Source organism: Aethalodelphis obliquidens, unplaced genomic scaffold (assembly GCF_003676395.1).
Source record: "Aethalodelphis obliquidens isolate GAN/ISIS:26980383/991018 unplaced genomic scaffold, ASM367639v1 scaffold2, whole genome shotgun sequence".
In the NCBI taxonomy this organism is placed as follows: Eukaryota; Metazoa; Chordata; class Mammalia; order Artiodactyla; family Delphinidae; genus Aethalodelphis; species Aethalodelphis obliquidens.
Window position 1 is genome coordinate 78488441 of NW_020837946.1, and position 17797 is coordinate 78506237.

Sequence of the window (17797 nt, forward strand, 5' to 3'; positions counted from 1 at the left end):
CTATTTTTTCTTTTTAAACACAGGTTTAAATAATAAAAATCTTCTCAAACATTTACCAGAAGCATCTTTTCTAATTGCAACAAAGCTATCACGAACAGCAGTGATAAATGTATTTGCATGTTTGGAAAAAAAAGAAGAGCTGCTGATTAACGGATGTTCAAGTCGCTCTAAAAGAGAAAAAAAGACAATTATGCAAAACCAAAGCTTTATGAAATAAATTTCTCGATGTAAAATGTTAGGTGGTCTGATACGTTTTCTATGAAAAAGATTTAGGGACTTCCCTGGTGGCACAGTGGTTAAGAATCTGCCTGCCAATGCAGGGGACACGGGTTCGAGCCCTGGTCCCAGAAGATCCCACATGCCGAGCAAATAAGCCCGCGCTCAGCCACAACTACTGAAGCCTGTGCGCCTAGAGCCCGTGCTCCGCAACAATGGAAGCCACCGCAATGAGCAGCCCGCGCACCACAAGGAAGAGTAGCCCCACTCGCCGTTAACTAGAGAAAACCCACACGCAGCAATGAAGACCAAATGCAGCCAAAAATAAATAAATAAATTTATAAAAAAGAAGATATATAAAATCTCTTTCCTCACCCCAAAGTACGGCGTTCTGAACTGTGTTAGTAATTGAAATGATTTTAAAAACAATTAAATACCTAAGCTCAGCATAAGTTTGTTTTGCTTAGCAAAACTCAAGACTTCTGGACCCAACAAAAAATGAAGCAACATTTCAAGCCCCAAAACTTGTATAGAGGGGATTGTGGCCATTCCACCAAAATTTGAACTCAAGTTCATCCGGGGAGTTCCATACGGAGAAGCACCTTTAAACAAACAAACAAAATTGCTAAGTTATGTACGATTGAATTAGTTACCCAAATAAATATATTTTGTTTACTTCATTTCAATGCAATGTACTTTTAAAAGTAAATAATTTGTTTTTCAATAAAAGTTGAAGAGTTTTTGTTTAAAGCCCACAACAGAGTTCCTAATTAAATACTAATCTTACTAGGTTAAGAACAAGACTAGTGTCACACACCATTTAAATGAATTCTCAGACATTAATCCATACCTTAACATTAATATGCAGGCATTCCTAAAACTTAAAATATAAAAATTTGACTCAGAAAAGTTAACGTAAAATAGGAACAGCAGGGCTTCCCTGGTGGCGCAGTGGTTGAGAGTCCGCCTGCCGATGCACGGGACACGGGTTCGTGCCCCAGTCCGGGAAGATCCCACATGCCGCGGAGCGGCTGGGCCCATGAGCCATGGCCGCTGAGCCTGCACGTCTGGAGCCTGTGCTCCGCAACGGGAGAGGCCACAACGGTGAGAGGCCCATGTACCGCAAAAAAAAAAAAAAAAAAAAGGAACAGCAAATAATTTTCTTTCACTGATATACATACTAAGCCACATTCCTTACATCTGTTAAGATCTGACATTTTAAATTATAACTCTAATATTCTAATTCTGAAACAAACATTAAGAGTCTGTAATGCACTTCATATAATGTAGTGGAAAAAAGTTGATCTTATCCAACTACAATACAATGACAGCAGTACACAGTAACACAGTAACACATACAGAAAACGAACAAAACGATTTTGTGACAAGGCAGCCAAAATTATGTGCATTACATGGAGCAAAGACTTGATTCAAAGCCTTTTTGTAAAAATAAAGGAAAAAAACCCCAAGTAGGTCTATCTCTTACCTTTGTGTACAGGGGTCGCAGGATTTAAAGCTGGAGAAGTAGCTACACGAGATGAACTGCCTTGAGGTGAAGCATTAGAATCAATGCTTATTGTGCTTTGAATCAGAGGCACACAGACCTATTGGGGTTTAAAAAGAGAAAGAGGTGGAGGGAACTGAATCTGTAAATATGTATAACTGTCCTATTTTTTTAAAGTCTTGCATAGCGGCTTCCCTGGTGGCGCAGTGGTTGAGAGTCCGCCTGCCGATGCAGGGGACATGGGTTCGTGCCCCAGTCCGGGAAGATCCCACATGCCACGGAGCGGCTGGGCCCTTGAGCCATGGCCGCTGGGCCTGCGCGTCCGGAGCCTGTGCTCTGCAACGGGAGAGGCCACAACAGTGAGAGGCCCGCGTACCGCAAAAAAAAAAAAAAAGTCTTGCAGTTAAATATCCTTAAGAAGCGATCTCAATTGTTTTGATATGTTGAAATTTTATTGGCCTTTTTGATGCAGAGGGTAAAAACTGAAACTTGGAAAAGTGAAAATTTTTATTACAAATATATTTGCCCTAAATTTGTACTATCTATAAATTTCAACTCTACATTCCAGATGGAAAATTATACACATAAATAGCTTTTACAGCTTTTACAAATAACATCTACATGAGTTTTAATGCTATTGGTAGACCATTTTAAACATTTTAAAAAACACCTTAAGAAAATATGAACTAAGACAACTCCAAGCTTATTTCTAAGATCATTCCAATACCTGTCAAATGTAGCTAATGAGTAGATTATGCCAAGGAATGGGTGGGACAACTGGGTAAGATCAGCCTACTAGGAACTTAAAATGGTAGAATTTGAAAAAATTATGACCCCAGTTACAAGTTACAATCAATGCCCAAGTTTAATCAGTTCATGCTCTATCAAGTTTAAAAACTTCAATGTATTAAGCAATTAAAAATTTAAAGAGAACTTGCTAAAAAAAATCCAATACTTGAGGAAGAACTGATAAACAGCAAGGTACGCAGGATACAAGAATGACATACAGAAATCTGTTGCATTTCTTTACACTAACATTGAAACATCAGAAAGTAAAAAAAAAAACCCTTTTAAAATCACATCAAAAAATAAAATACTTGTTGTACACCTGAAACTATCACAACATTGTTAATCAACTATACTCCAATATAAAATAAAAAAGTTAAAAAAACCCCAAAAACTTAGGAATAAACCTAACCAAGGAGGTAAAAGTCCTATATGCCAAGAGCTATAAAACATTAATGATGATTTAAAGAAATGGAAAGATATCCCATGCCCTTGGATTGAAAGAACTAATATTGTTAAAGTGGCCATACTACCCAAAGCAATCTACAGATTTAGTGGGATCCCTATTAAATTACCCATGGCATTTTTTACAGAACTAGAATAATCTTAAAATTTATATGGAACCATAAAAGACCTAGAATTGCCAAAGCAATCCTGAGGAAAAAGAACAAAGCAGGAGGCATAACCCTCCCAGACTTCAGACTATACTACAAAGCTACGAAGTTATCAAAACAGCATGGTATTGGCACAAAAACAGACATATAGATCAATGGAACAGGATACAGAGTCCAGAAATAAACCCACACTTATGGTCAATTAATCTTCGACAAAGGAGTCAAGAATATACAATGGAGAAAAGATAGTCTCTTCAGCAAGTGGTGTTGGAAAAGTTGGACAGCCACAGGTAAATCAATGAAGTTATAACACTCCCTCACACCATACACAAAAATAAACTCAAAATAATTTAAAGACTTACATACAAGACATGACACCATAAAACTCCTAGAAGAGAACATAGGCAAAACACTCTCTGACATAAATTGTAGCAATGTTTTCTTAGGTCAGTCTCCCAAGGCAACAGAAATAAAAGCAAAAATAAACGAATGGGAGCTAATCAAACTTACAAGCTTCTGTACCATAAAGGAAACCGTAAACAAAACGAAAAGACAACAAAGAATGGGAGTTTGGGATTAGCAGATGCAAACTATTATATATAGAAAGGATAAACAACAAGGTCCTACTGTATAGCACAAGGAACTATATTCAATATCCTGTACTAAATAATGGAAAATATGAAAAAGAATATATGTATATAACTGAATTACTTTGCTGTACATCAGAAACTAATAAAACATGTAAATTGACTATACTTCAATAAAAAATAAATCAAAAAAAGATAAAAGGAGTTATCAGGACTACCCTTTTTTACTTAAACAAAAATAAGATTAAGCTTTCATGTTTAAATGCAGCAAGGATATCAAAATCTAAAGGAATCTGTAAAACTCACATGTAACAATAATGAAAAGCTACAATGGGATTAAATGATTGGTTATCACTATGTAGCCTGGAAAAAGGAGATACAAAAAATTAGAATTGATCCAACTCTGTGTAGCACATGATTTCTATTTCATTACGTAATGCTGACTCTACTCTCAATTATATTCTAAGTCATGTGCAATTCCTTTAAAAAAATCTTTCATGATGCCTCTAGAGTAAGAATATTTGCGTGTTACTGATTAAAAAGGTTTTAGATGCTCCATTTCAGATGACTGGAGAGTATCCTTTGAGGAAAATGAACTCAAGTTCTGTGTCTGGGTGAAAAAATCTTTTATATAACGTGCTCTGCTAACACAGCAAAAACAGCACTGAAAGATTAAATTGGTAAGAATCTAAGAACACATTAATTAAAAAAAACCACATAAAGTATTGTAATCAACACTTTAATGTTACCTGTTCAAAATTAGCAGGAAGATGAGGTCCTAGTCTCATCAATAAATACCACCAGACTTCTAGTTTTGTCAGCGCTAGAGTTTCTGTTCTCACATGGATAGAACTCAAAGGCTGCATTAACAACTTCAGTCTTTTTGCACTACATAGTATTTCTTAAAAAAAAAAAAAAATTAGCACCCAGGTAAAAACATTAAAGAGGTAAAGATTAAACTTTAAGAATGATAGTATGCAACAGCCTACTATAGCAAGAGAATAGATTTAAAAAAAAATTTTTTAATTACCAGCTGTTCCTGTTCTACCCAAAATTTTCATCTTGACAAACTTTAGTACGACCAGGTCACAATACTTAAGGCTTATTTTAAAAAATAATAACTAATATTTATTAGATACTGTGTGCCAGGGGTGATTTTTCCACCATTTGGCAATGTCTGCAATATTTTTGGTTACAACTGAGAGGCAGGGATACGGAGACTGCTACTGGTATCTAGTGGGCTGCATCCAGGGATGCTGCTAAACTTCCTCTAGCACACAGGGCAGTTCTCCACAACAAACTGTCCAGCCTAATAAACTAAAATGTTGAGAAACTCTTTCTAAGCTGCTTTAGTATTCTCATTATCCCCATTTTACAGATTAAAAAATAGAGGTATATTTTTACCTCAAAAAAAGTTGTCATTACCAGTAATTTATTTTATCAAACACTTTAACTGTTGGTGCAATTAATGAGATTTTGGAAATCTAAATATTCATTTAGATTTAGTTCTACTCTACATTAGCGATAATCAGATTGCTTAAATTCCACACAAACACTAAATACACTTTAAACAAAATATTTATACCTGAAGTGTTTACTACATCAGTGACGGGAGGATATATAAAATAATACAGTCTGTGCTAAATCAACTTATCAAAAAGACTTGAAAAGGATTGTGAAGCATCTGTCAAGTCATGTATTTGGTGGAATAACATTGATCAATGTTTCTAACAAGTATTCTGCCATTCAGCTTTCAATTAACATTTTTATAAGAAAATGAAGTCAGACCACTGTGGAAACAAATCCTCTAATCCTTTCTGAATTCCTATCTATGAGAGGAGGAGAACACCAACAACTGCTGTGCAATACCCCATTCTCTTTTAGTTACAAGATCTGCTTTCACTCAGAACAGTGATGGGTATCTACTCTTTGACTACTTTATCTAGTTTCCCATTTAGCCATTCTCCCAATGAGATTTTTAAGTGGAACTGTATATGGAATTTCTGAAATGTTGTTTACAGATGGCTGACTCAGCTGCAAAGAAGCTCATTTTTGCCCCTTCTGCCTTCCCCTCCTTCCTGTAGTCTGCAATTAAGGCATACTGAAGATGACAACAGAAAAAGACAGGCATCTGATTCCTTAATGACTTCCTGGATCCATAATACCAGTCATAGACTCTCTAGCTCTTGACTTACTTCAAATGAGACAGCATTTTATTTACCTTCTTTAAGTCACTCCTATTTTACGCTTTAACACAACTATACATAATTCCACCAGATTTAATCCTGGATACCTCACACTGAGGTTCATAAACAATAACCAAAAAAAGGTGACATTTCCAATTAAAATCTGTGTCTGGCAATATTTTCAATAAAAGTAGTTGTAGTTAATGCAAATAGTTATTTACAAAACACATTTTAAAAGGGATTAATGGTCTTTGGCAAGGGAAAACATAGGATGAAATCAACACTATTTAGCAGATCTTGTAAACTATCAATTATACCTAAGATTAACTACCCAGTTAAGTAGGTACTCATACTGACCCACTTTTGGGCGAAATACTTTCGCACGTACATATATTAAGCACTTCCAGTGAACAATAAAAAGATAAGGGTAAGGCACATCAAAAGGAATCACTTCTACATATTAATGTTAGCCCACTATCAGGCGCTGTTCTAAAGATCCTGAAAAAAAGTTCCTCTGTCTCTGATACTTTGATTCCATAGCAATCAAAATTGTTTGCTATCATCTATTGGCTGTGTGACCTTTGATGAACTACTTAATCTTCTGAAAATAGCGATAATGCTTACCATCTAAGGTCTACTGTGATGATTAAATAAGAAGTATGTAAAATGCTCAACTAAGTGCTGGAATTCACTAAGAAAGCCACAAACAGCATCTGTCACTTTGTTCAGTTTTTGAAATAGTGTAAAATAAACTTTATATCTGTGATTTTCAATAATGCCTGGCCTTTGAATTCTACTTTTAGCCACAAGTTTATTCCCCTAAAATAATATTCAATGATAGGTAAATATTCGATATAAAGCGCCCCCCCAAAAATATCAGAAGAGCTTTGTTTTTCATCTTAAGCCATAAAAAATCGAATTTTTAAATATTACTTACCTGGATTTAAAGCAAAATTATCTATTAAACTCTTCCAAGCAATAAAAGCTATTTTTTTAATCATGGGTGCTCCACTACGAAATCCCAGTTCTTCTAGCTGTAATAGAGAATTGATGAAACTCCCACTTCGATGCAAGGTCTAAAAAAGAAGAATCATTAAGAAGTTACTTACCTGCCTGAAACAATATATAGGCACTATCATCATTCATTTATCTAACTCACCCAGTGTTAACTATGTAAAATCTAAGGAATTTAAACTTTTTAAAGTACTGAATTTTGTATGCAAAATTCTGCATCACAAAATATAAAGCTCCATGAAATAGGTAATGCATAATACACATTTCTAAAACGTTAGAGAATATCAGAAATGTGATAAATCCAAAATTTTACCAACATATTAAAAAAAGTATTCATATGAAAAAATCAATATTAAAGAAAAATAAGAAATTCAAACTAATAATCTTTTCAAATACACTGAAACAGGCAGGAAAAACAGTTAAGTAAAAGATGGATAAATGACAAGTAAACAATGCATCCCAAGAAAAAATACACAAAAAGAACTTTAATAGTCATAAGTGACTGTAGTCCACACATAATCTGAACAGAATATAAATGTAACAAAAACAACTGGCTTAGAAATTCACAAAAATCCACAAGAAAGCTACTAGAGCCAATAAAATCATTTCAGCAATGTTGCAGAGTACAAGACCAACACACAAAAATCAGTTGTGGTTCTATACAACAGCAATGAGTGATCTAAAAAGGAAATCAGGAAAGCAATTCCATTTACAATAGCACCTAAAAGAGTTAAACACTTAGAAATAAATCTAATCAGAGGTGAAAGACTTTTAAACTAAAACCTACACAGTATATTTGAAAAGGCCTAAATAAATGGAAAACCATCCGGTGTTCATGAATAGGAAGATTTAATATCATTAAAATGTCAATACTACCCAAAGCAATCTACAAATTCCACACAATCTCTATCAAAATTCCAAAGGCCTTTTTCACTGAAAAATAAAAGCTGATCTTCAAAAGTTCATTATGGAATTGCAAAGAGCCCCAAATAGCCAAAACAATTGTGAAAAAAAAATTATAAAGTTGGAAGACTCACTTCCTTGACTTCCAAACCTACTGCAACAGTACAGTAATTAAAGCATATGGTAATAGCATAAGGAGAAACATAACAGACCAATGGAATAGAGATCCCAAAAATACTCTCACATACACTGTCAACTGATTTTCAACAAGAGTGCAAAGACCACTCAACAAAAAACAGTCTTTTTAACAAATGGTATTTGGAAAATTGAGTATCCACATGCAAAAAAATGAAGCTGGACCCGACCCTTGCCTTACACCATATATTAAAATAAACTCGAAATGGATCAAAGATCAAAATTTATGAATTAGCAAATCCAGAGAAAAAGCAGAATGGAGGTTATGAGAGGCTGCAGAGGGAGGGGCAGAGGGAGTCAATGTTTATGTAACATGTATAGTTTTTGTTGGGGATGATGAAAAAGTTCTGGGTGTAGACACTGGTGATGTTTACACAACTGTAAATGCTTTTAGTGCCACTGAACTGTATACTTAGGATGATTATGATAAATGTTATGTTTATTTACCACAATAAAGAAAATCACAACTCCACCCCCTCAAAAAAACCTGGCTTAAAGATAGAACATACAGTTGATTCTCATTATTCACCATAGTTATGTTCTATAAAGTTGCCTTGACACTGTATTAGCAAATACTGAGCCATGGCTTGTAGGGAAAATGCAGGGTTAGGTTCCTGCAAGCCTCTGATCACATTTTCATCGACCATTTGACACACAACCTTGTTTTATGTTTGTTTTGGTTTAAAGACATCTTGTTGATTCACTAACATTGAACTCACAGCGGACAGCACTGTAACTCACACCTGAACAGTCTATCTAGCACATGTATTTCCCCCTTAAGGCACATCATAGCCTTCCGCTGCTTAGCAACCACAGACAGCACTTCAGCACTACATTTTGGGGCCATTTAAAACTGAAATCACCAAGAAAAAGCATGAAACGTGAAAAATGTGGCATTAAATGGATCATGAAATGGACATTTGTTTAAAGGACATTAAGAATTGAAGCAAAAAGGCAGAACGTAACCTTGCTCAACCTCAGGTGGTAACATGCATGCTGCAGGACTCAAATTTTTTGCCACTACACGTGCCTACAATTGACTGCAAAAGCAGCACAAATACTGATGTTGGGTTAACAAATAAATTTTAGTAATTTTCATATACGGCATGCATGAATAATGAGGATCAACTGTACTATGGAAAGTTAAGAAATTAAAGGGTCTGGCATGTAAAAACTGTTCATTAACTGTACTTACCTTCCCAAGCAGTTTGACAAACAAAGGCCATAATTTTAACACGTAAGTCTCATTTTTACTCATAAATAGCTTCTGGAGTTCCGAAAGTAATTTCTAAAAACCAAAGCAAAAATATTTACCAAAGACTCTTGGAAAGAAAAAGAATGCAGTATTAAATTGATCTCAGCAAAGTAACTTTTCCCAGATTTTATCAGGAAAACTTTCACATATATAGCAAAGCTGATGGAGTTTTTCAGTAAATATCCAAGTATAAATACCACTAACATTTTACTATGTTTGTCGTATCACATATCTGGCCATTCTTCCATCCATCAACAGTTTTTTTCCCTACCAATATACTTTCCCCTAAAAACTTCAGCTTGCTTATCATTAGAGTTCAAATGATAATGCTTTAACCACTCACTCTATCTTTAAAAATTAATAGCTTCATGGGTAACACATCTGAGAAAATTTAAGTTCAAATTTATTAAGAATTTTATACAGTGGACCCCTGGACAATGTGAATTTTAACTGTGCGTTCTACTTATACTCAGATATTTTTCAGTAGTAAATACTACAGTACTGCACAGTCCGTGGTTGGTTGAATCCAAGGATGCAGAGGAACCATGACTACACAGGGCCGACTATGAATTATACAAGGATTAAACTCAAGTTGTTCAAGAGTTGACTGTATACGCTCTTAAGAAATAAATTTATCAATTAAAAAAACTTACAAAGACACTGGCGTCACTTTTAGACTCCAAACCTTACCATGAGGCATCCTGAATTTTAAAAAATAAACAAAACCCCAGGTTTTAGAACCTGGACATCTCCACCACCTCCTGGATTACTGTAATGTCTCCCAACTAGTCTCCCTGCTCCTACGTAGAGTTTTTTTTCCTCAACGCAAACTGATCCCTTTAAAACCAAAGTATGCATACCACTTGTAGACTCAAAAGCTTCAAATACGGTTTTCAATATAACCCAGAGTAAAAACCAAATGCCTTACAATGGCCCCCGAGGTCCTATGTGATTTGGCCCTGTTTCTGGTATCATCTCCTCCTCCTCTCATCCTCATCGCTCTATCCTACTGCCCAGTGTTCGCTGAACACAACCAAGTACTCATATCAGAGCAAGGCCTTTTGCGCTCATGGTTCCTCCTGCCTCCTTACTGCATATTATTCAGGTAGCTAACTCCTATATCGCCTTCAAATCACCTTTCAAATAACCTATTCTTTTTCCTTCCCTGACCACCTCACCCTTCCTCTCCGATGGCACTTTCCATCCAGTCCTTGCTGTTTTCCATTAATGCTCTTTACTAAATATACTATATACTTTATTATCTCTCCCACTAGAAAATAAGCTCCACAAGTTGCTTTTGTTCACTGCTATACACACAGTACGTAAAACAATGTCCAGTATATAACAGGTGCTCAATAAATATGAGAAAGGTTGAAAAACCTAAAACCTGGGGTAAGTAATAACTTTAGGAAACTGTACACACTAGATGCACTTGTGTGCATTAAATTTGTATCTACTGGGATTATGCTATATCAATCCAGATAGCGATGAATCAGTTAATGTTCTCCCTTTTCCAAAAATGCAATTTCTTGCAATCACCATTCGTTGGGGATGGGGTAAAATGCCTGGATTGTAATAACACTGAATAGACAGCTCCCTTCCTTACTATAATATAGGATCAGTGTGACTACATTAACTTAAACAATTCTTTGTATTAATTCAAAGAGGAACTTCCTAGATCACAGAGCAATTACAACAATATGAGCCCTCAGCTTGGTGCAAAACCTTACAATGCAGTATCCAAAAAATCCTTCAAGTATTACTTACGGTAGTCATAAGCTGCTCTGTGATAGATGCTATTTCTTGTTGTTTCTGAAGTAACAACGGCATTCCCATCTCTAGAGCAGTAGCTCCCCGCAAATGTACCTTTTGGGCCGAATGAACCACTAATGGTATGACCAATTTTGCCCATCTAATTGACTCTTCTCCCATTTGAATTGGGGCTTGTTCAATTAGCCTGTGTAGAGAAATCAATGACTAAATTAGTTTGACCTCACCTTTTACGTCTAAAGTACCAGGAAAATATACAGTACACAAGTATGCAGAAATATGCATAGTATGGTCCAACTGTTTTACAATACTATATACACATATATACACACACAAAAATAGATCTAATTTTTAATTGCTAATTTGTAGACTTCCCTATTATTTTAATAAACTTTTCAAATAAGGAGAACGTATCATCTTTCCTGCAGATTAAAAAAATGTAAATACTAATTATTTTTACAGAATTAAGTTCAATATTCTTATAAGACAGGACAGCAAAGAACCATGATACACTGTGAACATCTATCAGGGCATCAGAACACTAAGTAGTTAAAACTTAGAGCTCAACAACTAAAGAAAACTTTCAAAGAATGAAAAACAAGTTAAGGCAAAGCATATCAACGGTTCATGCTGTCAGCACATCCATTATGAAAAGCAAGGATGTGTAGGAAGAAGACGGGATTTTCCTGTTCCCCTCATCTGCTGCTAGGAATTATTTAATGCTTTCCTAAATGCCTGTTACAGCTCACGTAAAAGTCTGTATTATTTTTTAAACTCTTGCAAAAGCTTTAACAGAAATAATTTTTAAAACCAGAAGTGTGTTAGCAGCAGCAGCAGAACCAAGGCTGTATTTTAAGGACTGTCTCAGTAAAAATAAAGAAACCTAGTAACTTATGCACATCTACTTCCTTCTTCCTGTTACTTGCTTTTAGTCTAGAAGACATTTCCTTCTTTTAATATTTAACTCAAATTCAAGTCCCATAAGACTACTCCTTAAAGTAAATTCTAAATTTACTGAAACTGTTCTTCTAAATTCCATAGCATACAAACTCATACCTTATGATGACATTTAATGCTTCATAATCCACAACAGCAGAATGCATCTCTCCTCTATTAAAGACTATTTCTAATGAATCAATTATACTCGATACCTGAAAGACAGAACCAAATAAATACAAATCGAGTAAGTCTGAAGTTTTTAACTGGCATGTGGTTAAGAAGACATATACAAAAACTATACTCACTACTTTGCCAACAACTTCAGTGGGAAACGTCTGTTTGGATATCACCCAAAGTGCCCTAGTACGTACATTTTTATCTGAATTCTTAACAATATCATTCAGTTTTGAAAGCAGTTCTTGAATATTTGTCTCTGAAAAATAAGCAGTTTTAATTATGTGGAATCATTTACATCCTTTAAAATCTCTAACAGAAAAACAGAGAAAAATCCTGTTCCCTTCAGTGTCAAAAAGTTAAATGCATATCCAGAGAAAAGGACCAGAGAACCAATGCTGATATCAAACTTCTTCCCAAAACACAAAACTCAGGTCAGAGGGAAGGTATTCTCAGAGAAAACAGATAGTAGCCTCTAAATCAGATATTTTTCAACTAAAATATTTCTATAAGGTCTTATTATTAGGTATGAACATACAAGTCAATTTTTGGCAAGACATTATGAATCCTTTATCTCTGGTCCAAAATGAACAACTCCTACTTTAGATTGCTAACATTTCTATATATAAAAAAAGCAGAAACTTTTTCCTCAGGAAAAAAAAGATGGTAACAACTTTCTGATATCCTTAATCCCTATTCCTAATTTCCTCTCTCTAAAGATCACCTCCCAGGTTTCCTTTACCATGACAAGCTACTTACAGAACGATAATTAAGATCACAATCCTCCCCTGATATCCATGGGAAACTGGTTCTAGGATCCCCTCTCAGGAATATCAAAATCCAAGAGATGCTCATGTCCCTTATGCCTTCCACATCCGTGGGTTCTGCATCCAAGGATACAGAGGGCCAAGGATGCTTGAAAACTCAGAAAAGCATCAGATCCTGTGCTTTCATTACCACTTTTAGCTCCAAATTATCTCATTTACCACTAGGTGAAAGAACTTTTCAAATTACAGCATGTTCCTTAACACATGCTTGTGTAAAATAAATGACCATCTAACTTCCAAAATTAATTCCATCTAATTATAAACTTCCAAAGCAGGTGTGTTTTTATAAAGGACAAGGTTCAGTTTTTGCAACAATTATTTTTAAATAGGCTTATTTTATTTTCTTTTACAGCAAACCTTATGGTAACAAAGTCAGAACTACATCTAAGGAAAAGAAACCTTCCAACAATGATATAACCTAAACACTTTCTCAGAAGCAAATCCTAAACTACAGGTTATGAAACTAATAGAGAGGTAACAGTACTTTTAACAGTATCAAACTATAAACTCTAAAAATACTATATCACAATAAATTTACCTGATAATCCAGAGGTAATTTTCGGATTATATAAGCAAAACCCCAAGGCCTGCAGCGCAGCACTACTGAGCTCTGAGTTTTGACTGGCAATGTGAGTCTTCGAAAACAAAATAACATTTGTTACAAACAAGTACAACTGTAAATTAATTTTTAGACAGCAAAAGTTGATTAAAAACAAAATTACATTTTAATTCCAACAATCAACTGATCTTTGAGAGCAGATTAAAAAGGATTAAGATCAGGAGGCCATGGATACACCTTGGCAAAGAAAGAAGGAAACTAGGTAGAGATCAGCTAAATAAAGAATATTTTTCTTAAAAGGAAAAGAATATCTCCACACATCTGAAAGCAAAAAAAAAAAAAAAAAGCTAACAAATGGAAGATGCTGAAGACACTAGACAGGAAACAAAGAGTAGGAGCAAAACCCTTCCACAAAAAGAAAGCAAGACTCAAAGGCAAAAGCTGACATATTAGCTATGGAGTGGAGCAACACCTCTAACAGAGAGGGAAGGAGCTGGAATGTAACATTTACTAAGTAGCTAAAGTGCTAGGACCTTTAAACATTATTTAGCTAGGACCTTTAAACATTATCTCAATACTTCACAGACAGGAGAATTTGAGTCCATAACCATCTGGAATTCAAAGCCCAATGCATATTCTGTATGTAAAAGTTATAAAATCCCAAACCTGTCCAAGGGAGTCTTGCCCCAACCCTACATTTACTTGTAACCCTGCATTCTTGGTACCATTTCCCATTCCAAAGTGATTTATCTTCAAATCCCCCCATTTCTCTGAATCCAATATCCAAGGAATCCTCGACTATCTGCTACTCTTGACAGAGAAGAATGGTAAATGTTAGTAGTCAAATATAAGAAGAGACACTTCCTTGGAGCACCCCTTTCATAATTAATCAAACCAAACATCCAAAATACTACACCCTGAGATACAAAGTCTTAAACACTTAAGACGATGAGAGCTACTACTATATCTCCTAGATAGTAGCTAATATGTGTGTGATCAACTTTTGATTTTCCTATTAACCACCCACATGCTTCTAAATAATTAGGCATTTTAGTTACAAACCCTATTTACAAACAATGCAACTTGACTCAAAACGCATACAAATGAGTTTCTGATCCTACATGCTTTCAAATACCAAATACATTATGCATGTCTTCATCACAACAAATACACTACAAGAATGTGGAAAATGACAATGAAGAAAAATGGGACAATAAATAATACCATTAATATTGTTTATACTATTAACAAGTCTTGACCTACTACACAATAAAGTTCTTGCTTACGTGAACAAAAACCACTGATGACTATAACAGGAATATTTAAGAGTAGGCATGGTAGTACCCCCAATGCCTCAACATTTGGCCCGAAATCATGGTAAAATGTATAATGAACATCTTGACAGAATACTTCCGTTTAAAAGCACAAAAACAGGGTCACAAAAATAAGAACTCAAAGGGACTTTGGAGATTTAGTTCAACCTCTTTATTCTAAAAACAAAGAAATTAAGTTACGTGTTAAGGAAAGTCAAGTCACAAAGACACAGTATACTCAAGTGACAAGAGTACAGGTCCTCAGTTTGATGTTAAACTACACAACCTCCCTATAAACAAGCAAACAAGATAACCATAAGCGGTTTTTTAACTAAGCAAGAGTGGCAAAAACTAAGCGTGAGTGAAGATAAAAAAATGAATGTTACCCACGCAAGTAGACCCATGACAAAACAACAGATTCATTTTATTTAAAAGTACATTGCTACAAAAGGAGAAAAAAAAACAGATTAAATAATCTCTGATCACTGCTTTCCTATTAAGAGTGCAAGTTTTGGATTCAAGTGGCCACGGCCGACTTTAGGCACATGAAACTAATATCTTCTGCAAAGTGGGGATTAAAGACTAGCCTCACTGGTGCAGGGAGGATTAAGTGAGAGAAAACAAGATAATTAAGATAGCACCTGATACAGCACCTGATACACTGTAAGTCCTCAAATAGTACTATAATAACCCTGCTGTTATTTCATTTTAGACTCAAAGTTTTTGAATTAATTGGCAAAACCTGTTTTCCCCACAAAGTAAAAACTATTTACAACAAATATACATACATACCTTTAAAACTCTGAATAGCTGAGGAAGTTTCTTCTCAATTTCTATAATGATTTCTTTTCCATCTTCTCCAGTCATACGACTTCAGAAAAGCAGAAAGAACACAAATTTATGCAAACAGCAGACACAAAAAATGAACTATGAAATACCTGCATAATCTTTTTAAACATTGTTAGAACACGGGCAAATTAATTGACCCAGTGCTTAAGATGCTTAAGAACATATAAGAATACAAATACGAAGAAACCCTCAGAATAACTTGTGCATCCACACTGTACACAGGTTTTGACAGCTTCCCTATGTGAAGAGGGAACAGGGAAATCTACCCCTAGTTAAAAACTAAGAAACTTACTAAATCTTTAAAGCTTTGTACCAGTTGTTACCCTTTCCTTGCAATTTCCAAACTACATTTAACTCAGAAAAACATGGTCTGCAGGGGAAAAAAAAAACGTGGGAAGCATTTGCGATTAAAAGAGAACTCGGTTTACTGCTCTCTATTAAAAAACCAATTGTGGGTTCCCCCACTGTCCCGAAACACAGGTGGCTCACGCTGAAAAACCATTACTCCAGCACGCTCCCTTCCAACCAAACTTTTCTTAACCCTTCGCTTGCAAGACACACGTGCAGGCTTCCTCATTCAAAACTTGCACCTTAAGGGCAGCAGCACCCGCAGCCGGGAACGTCACCTAGCACACCGCACCCCGGCGTCCCCGCAGCTGCCAGACTTCCAGAATACACAAACTCGCTTCGCGTGCCCCACCCGGACTATCTCCTCCCCAAGACCCGCCAGGGTGCCCCACCCCATACCCCCAGCAGGCCTCACCTGGTCAGAGTCAGGTAAGCGTCGGTCTGCTCTCCATGGGAGGCGAAAGGGTCTTCCAAAGTCTCCAACAGCGGCACGAAGGGGCTGTGGCCCGGGGCCGTCATGTCGGCCCCTCCCTGAAGCCCGGACCGGAAGAGGAGACAATCCAGTGACCGATGGAAACAGCTCCGCGACGGCCCCGCGTGAGTCCAGGCCCCAGCCCCGCGCGCCCGGCTCCGCGTGAGTCCGGGACCCAGCCCCGCGCGCCCGCCCCCGCCCTCCCAGAGCCACCGCGTCCACGCCCCGGGCCCCTCGCGCACAAACCCAAGCTCCGAACCTCCGCCTGCGCGCCGCAACACGCTCCCAGGCCCACGCCGCGCTCCGCCCAAGGCCCGCTCCCGCCACCAGTTTCCCGGGCAGCTTTCAACAGCGGGAGGAGACCGGCGCGGCGGCGGGAGAAGCCCGGGGAGCGAGGCGTCTCACCGCGAGGGGGCGGAGGTTGCGCCAGGCTGACGGTTCCCCGCCGCCTATCACTGTGACCCCGATATTCACCCCCACGTACGAAGATAGGCCTGCGTCCTCTCCGCTGCTGCCCTGCAGCACCCGGACGCAACCCGACCTCGACTTTCCCGGCTCCGGCTGTTTACTCACGCGTGCGGCCCGCTCCCTCCTAGACCAAGATGGCGGCGGGGGCGGGCCCCGGAGCGCGCGGGAGTAGGACAGGCCTGGCGGGAGAGGCTCGAGCCAATCCAACAGGCAGCGGCGCGCCGGAGTCATCGATCGCCTCTCTTCCCTGCCTGCTGCCCCGCCCTGCCCCTCAGGTCACCTTGCAGGTGGGGGTGTTTTGGCCCGTATTTAACCCGCGAGGGACTTGAAATTCAAAATGTAAGTGAATCGCCCAAGTTTACCAGACTAAATTTAGTGCGTCTTCAAACTGCAAGTCCAGTACTTCTTGAAGTATTAGCAACAAATCATTTAGCAACAGGAGATAACTGTACTGTGATGTTTAAGAGCTGCGTTTAGATTGGTCTAGATTCCAACCCTAGTTCCGTGTGACCTTAGCAAGTTAGTCAACCTTTTTATGCCTCAACTTCCTCCTCTGTAAAATAGGGATGATAATAGTACCTACTTCAGGTTCAGGTGAAAGCTAACTGAAAAAAGTTTGGAGAGTCCAGAGGCTCTCAAGTTCTAAGTATACATAACAATGACCTGGGGATATTCATGATTAAACTGCTGGCTTCTGGGCCCCGCCCTTAGACATTGTGATTCCGTAGGTTTAGGATCTGCATTCTTTTAATTGGCCTCAGGTGTTGAAGGGTGGGACTTGGCTAACAGTTAACACTTGGAGAAACTACAGTATACCC

At 37.3% G+C, this 17797-nt stretch overlaps 1 protein-coding gene and 1 long non-coding RNA gene across 2 annotated transcripts in view; one reads left to right on the top strand and one right to left on the bottom strand.

The window, feature by feature from the left end:
* Positions 1 to 17093, bottom strand: part of RIF1 (replication timing regulatory factor 1) — a 66773-nt gene extending 49680 nt beyond the window's left edge. The window contains exons 1-13 of the mRNA XM_027131384.1: positions 16986 to 17093; positions 16455 to 16570; positions 15635 to 15713; positions 13509 to 13605; positions 12275 to 12402; positions 12087 to 12181; positions 11028 to 11217; positions 9201 to 9293; positions 6831 to 6969; positions 4457 to 4608; positions 1703 to 1820; positions 654 to 818; positions 57 to 167 (exon numbers count right to left, since the gene is read on the bottom strand). Coding sequence (XP_026987185.1) covers positions 57 to 167; positions 654 to 818; positions 1703 to 1820; positions 4457 to 4608; positions 6831 to 6969; positions 9201 to 9293; positions 11028 to 11217; positions 12087 to 12181; positions 12275 to 12402; positions 13509 to 13605; positions 15635 to 15713; positions 16455 to 16558 — 1471 coding nt within the window. The 5' untranslated portion in view covers positions 16559 to 16570; positions 16986 to 17093. The remainder of the gene's footprint in view (positions 1 to 56; positions 168 to 653; positions 819 to 1702; positions 1821 to 4456; positions 4609 to 6830; positions 6970 to 9200; positions 9294 to 11027; positions 11218 to 12086; positions 12182 to 12274; positions 12403 to 13508; positions 13606 to 15634; positions 15714 to 16454; positions 16571 to 16985) is intronic.
* Positions 16385 to 17797, top strand: part of LOC113633355 (uncharacterized) — a 91727-nt gene continuing 90314 nt past the window's right edge. Inside the window, exon 1 of the long non-coding RNA XR_003438155.1 lies at positions 16385 to 16636. This is a non-coding gene — a long non-coding RNA (uncharacterized LOC113633355). The remainder of the gene's footprint in view (positions 16637 to 17797) is intronic.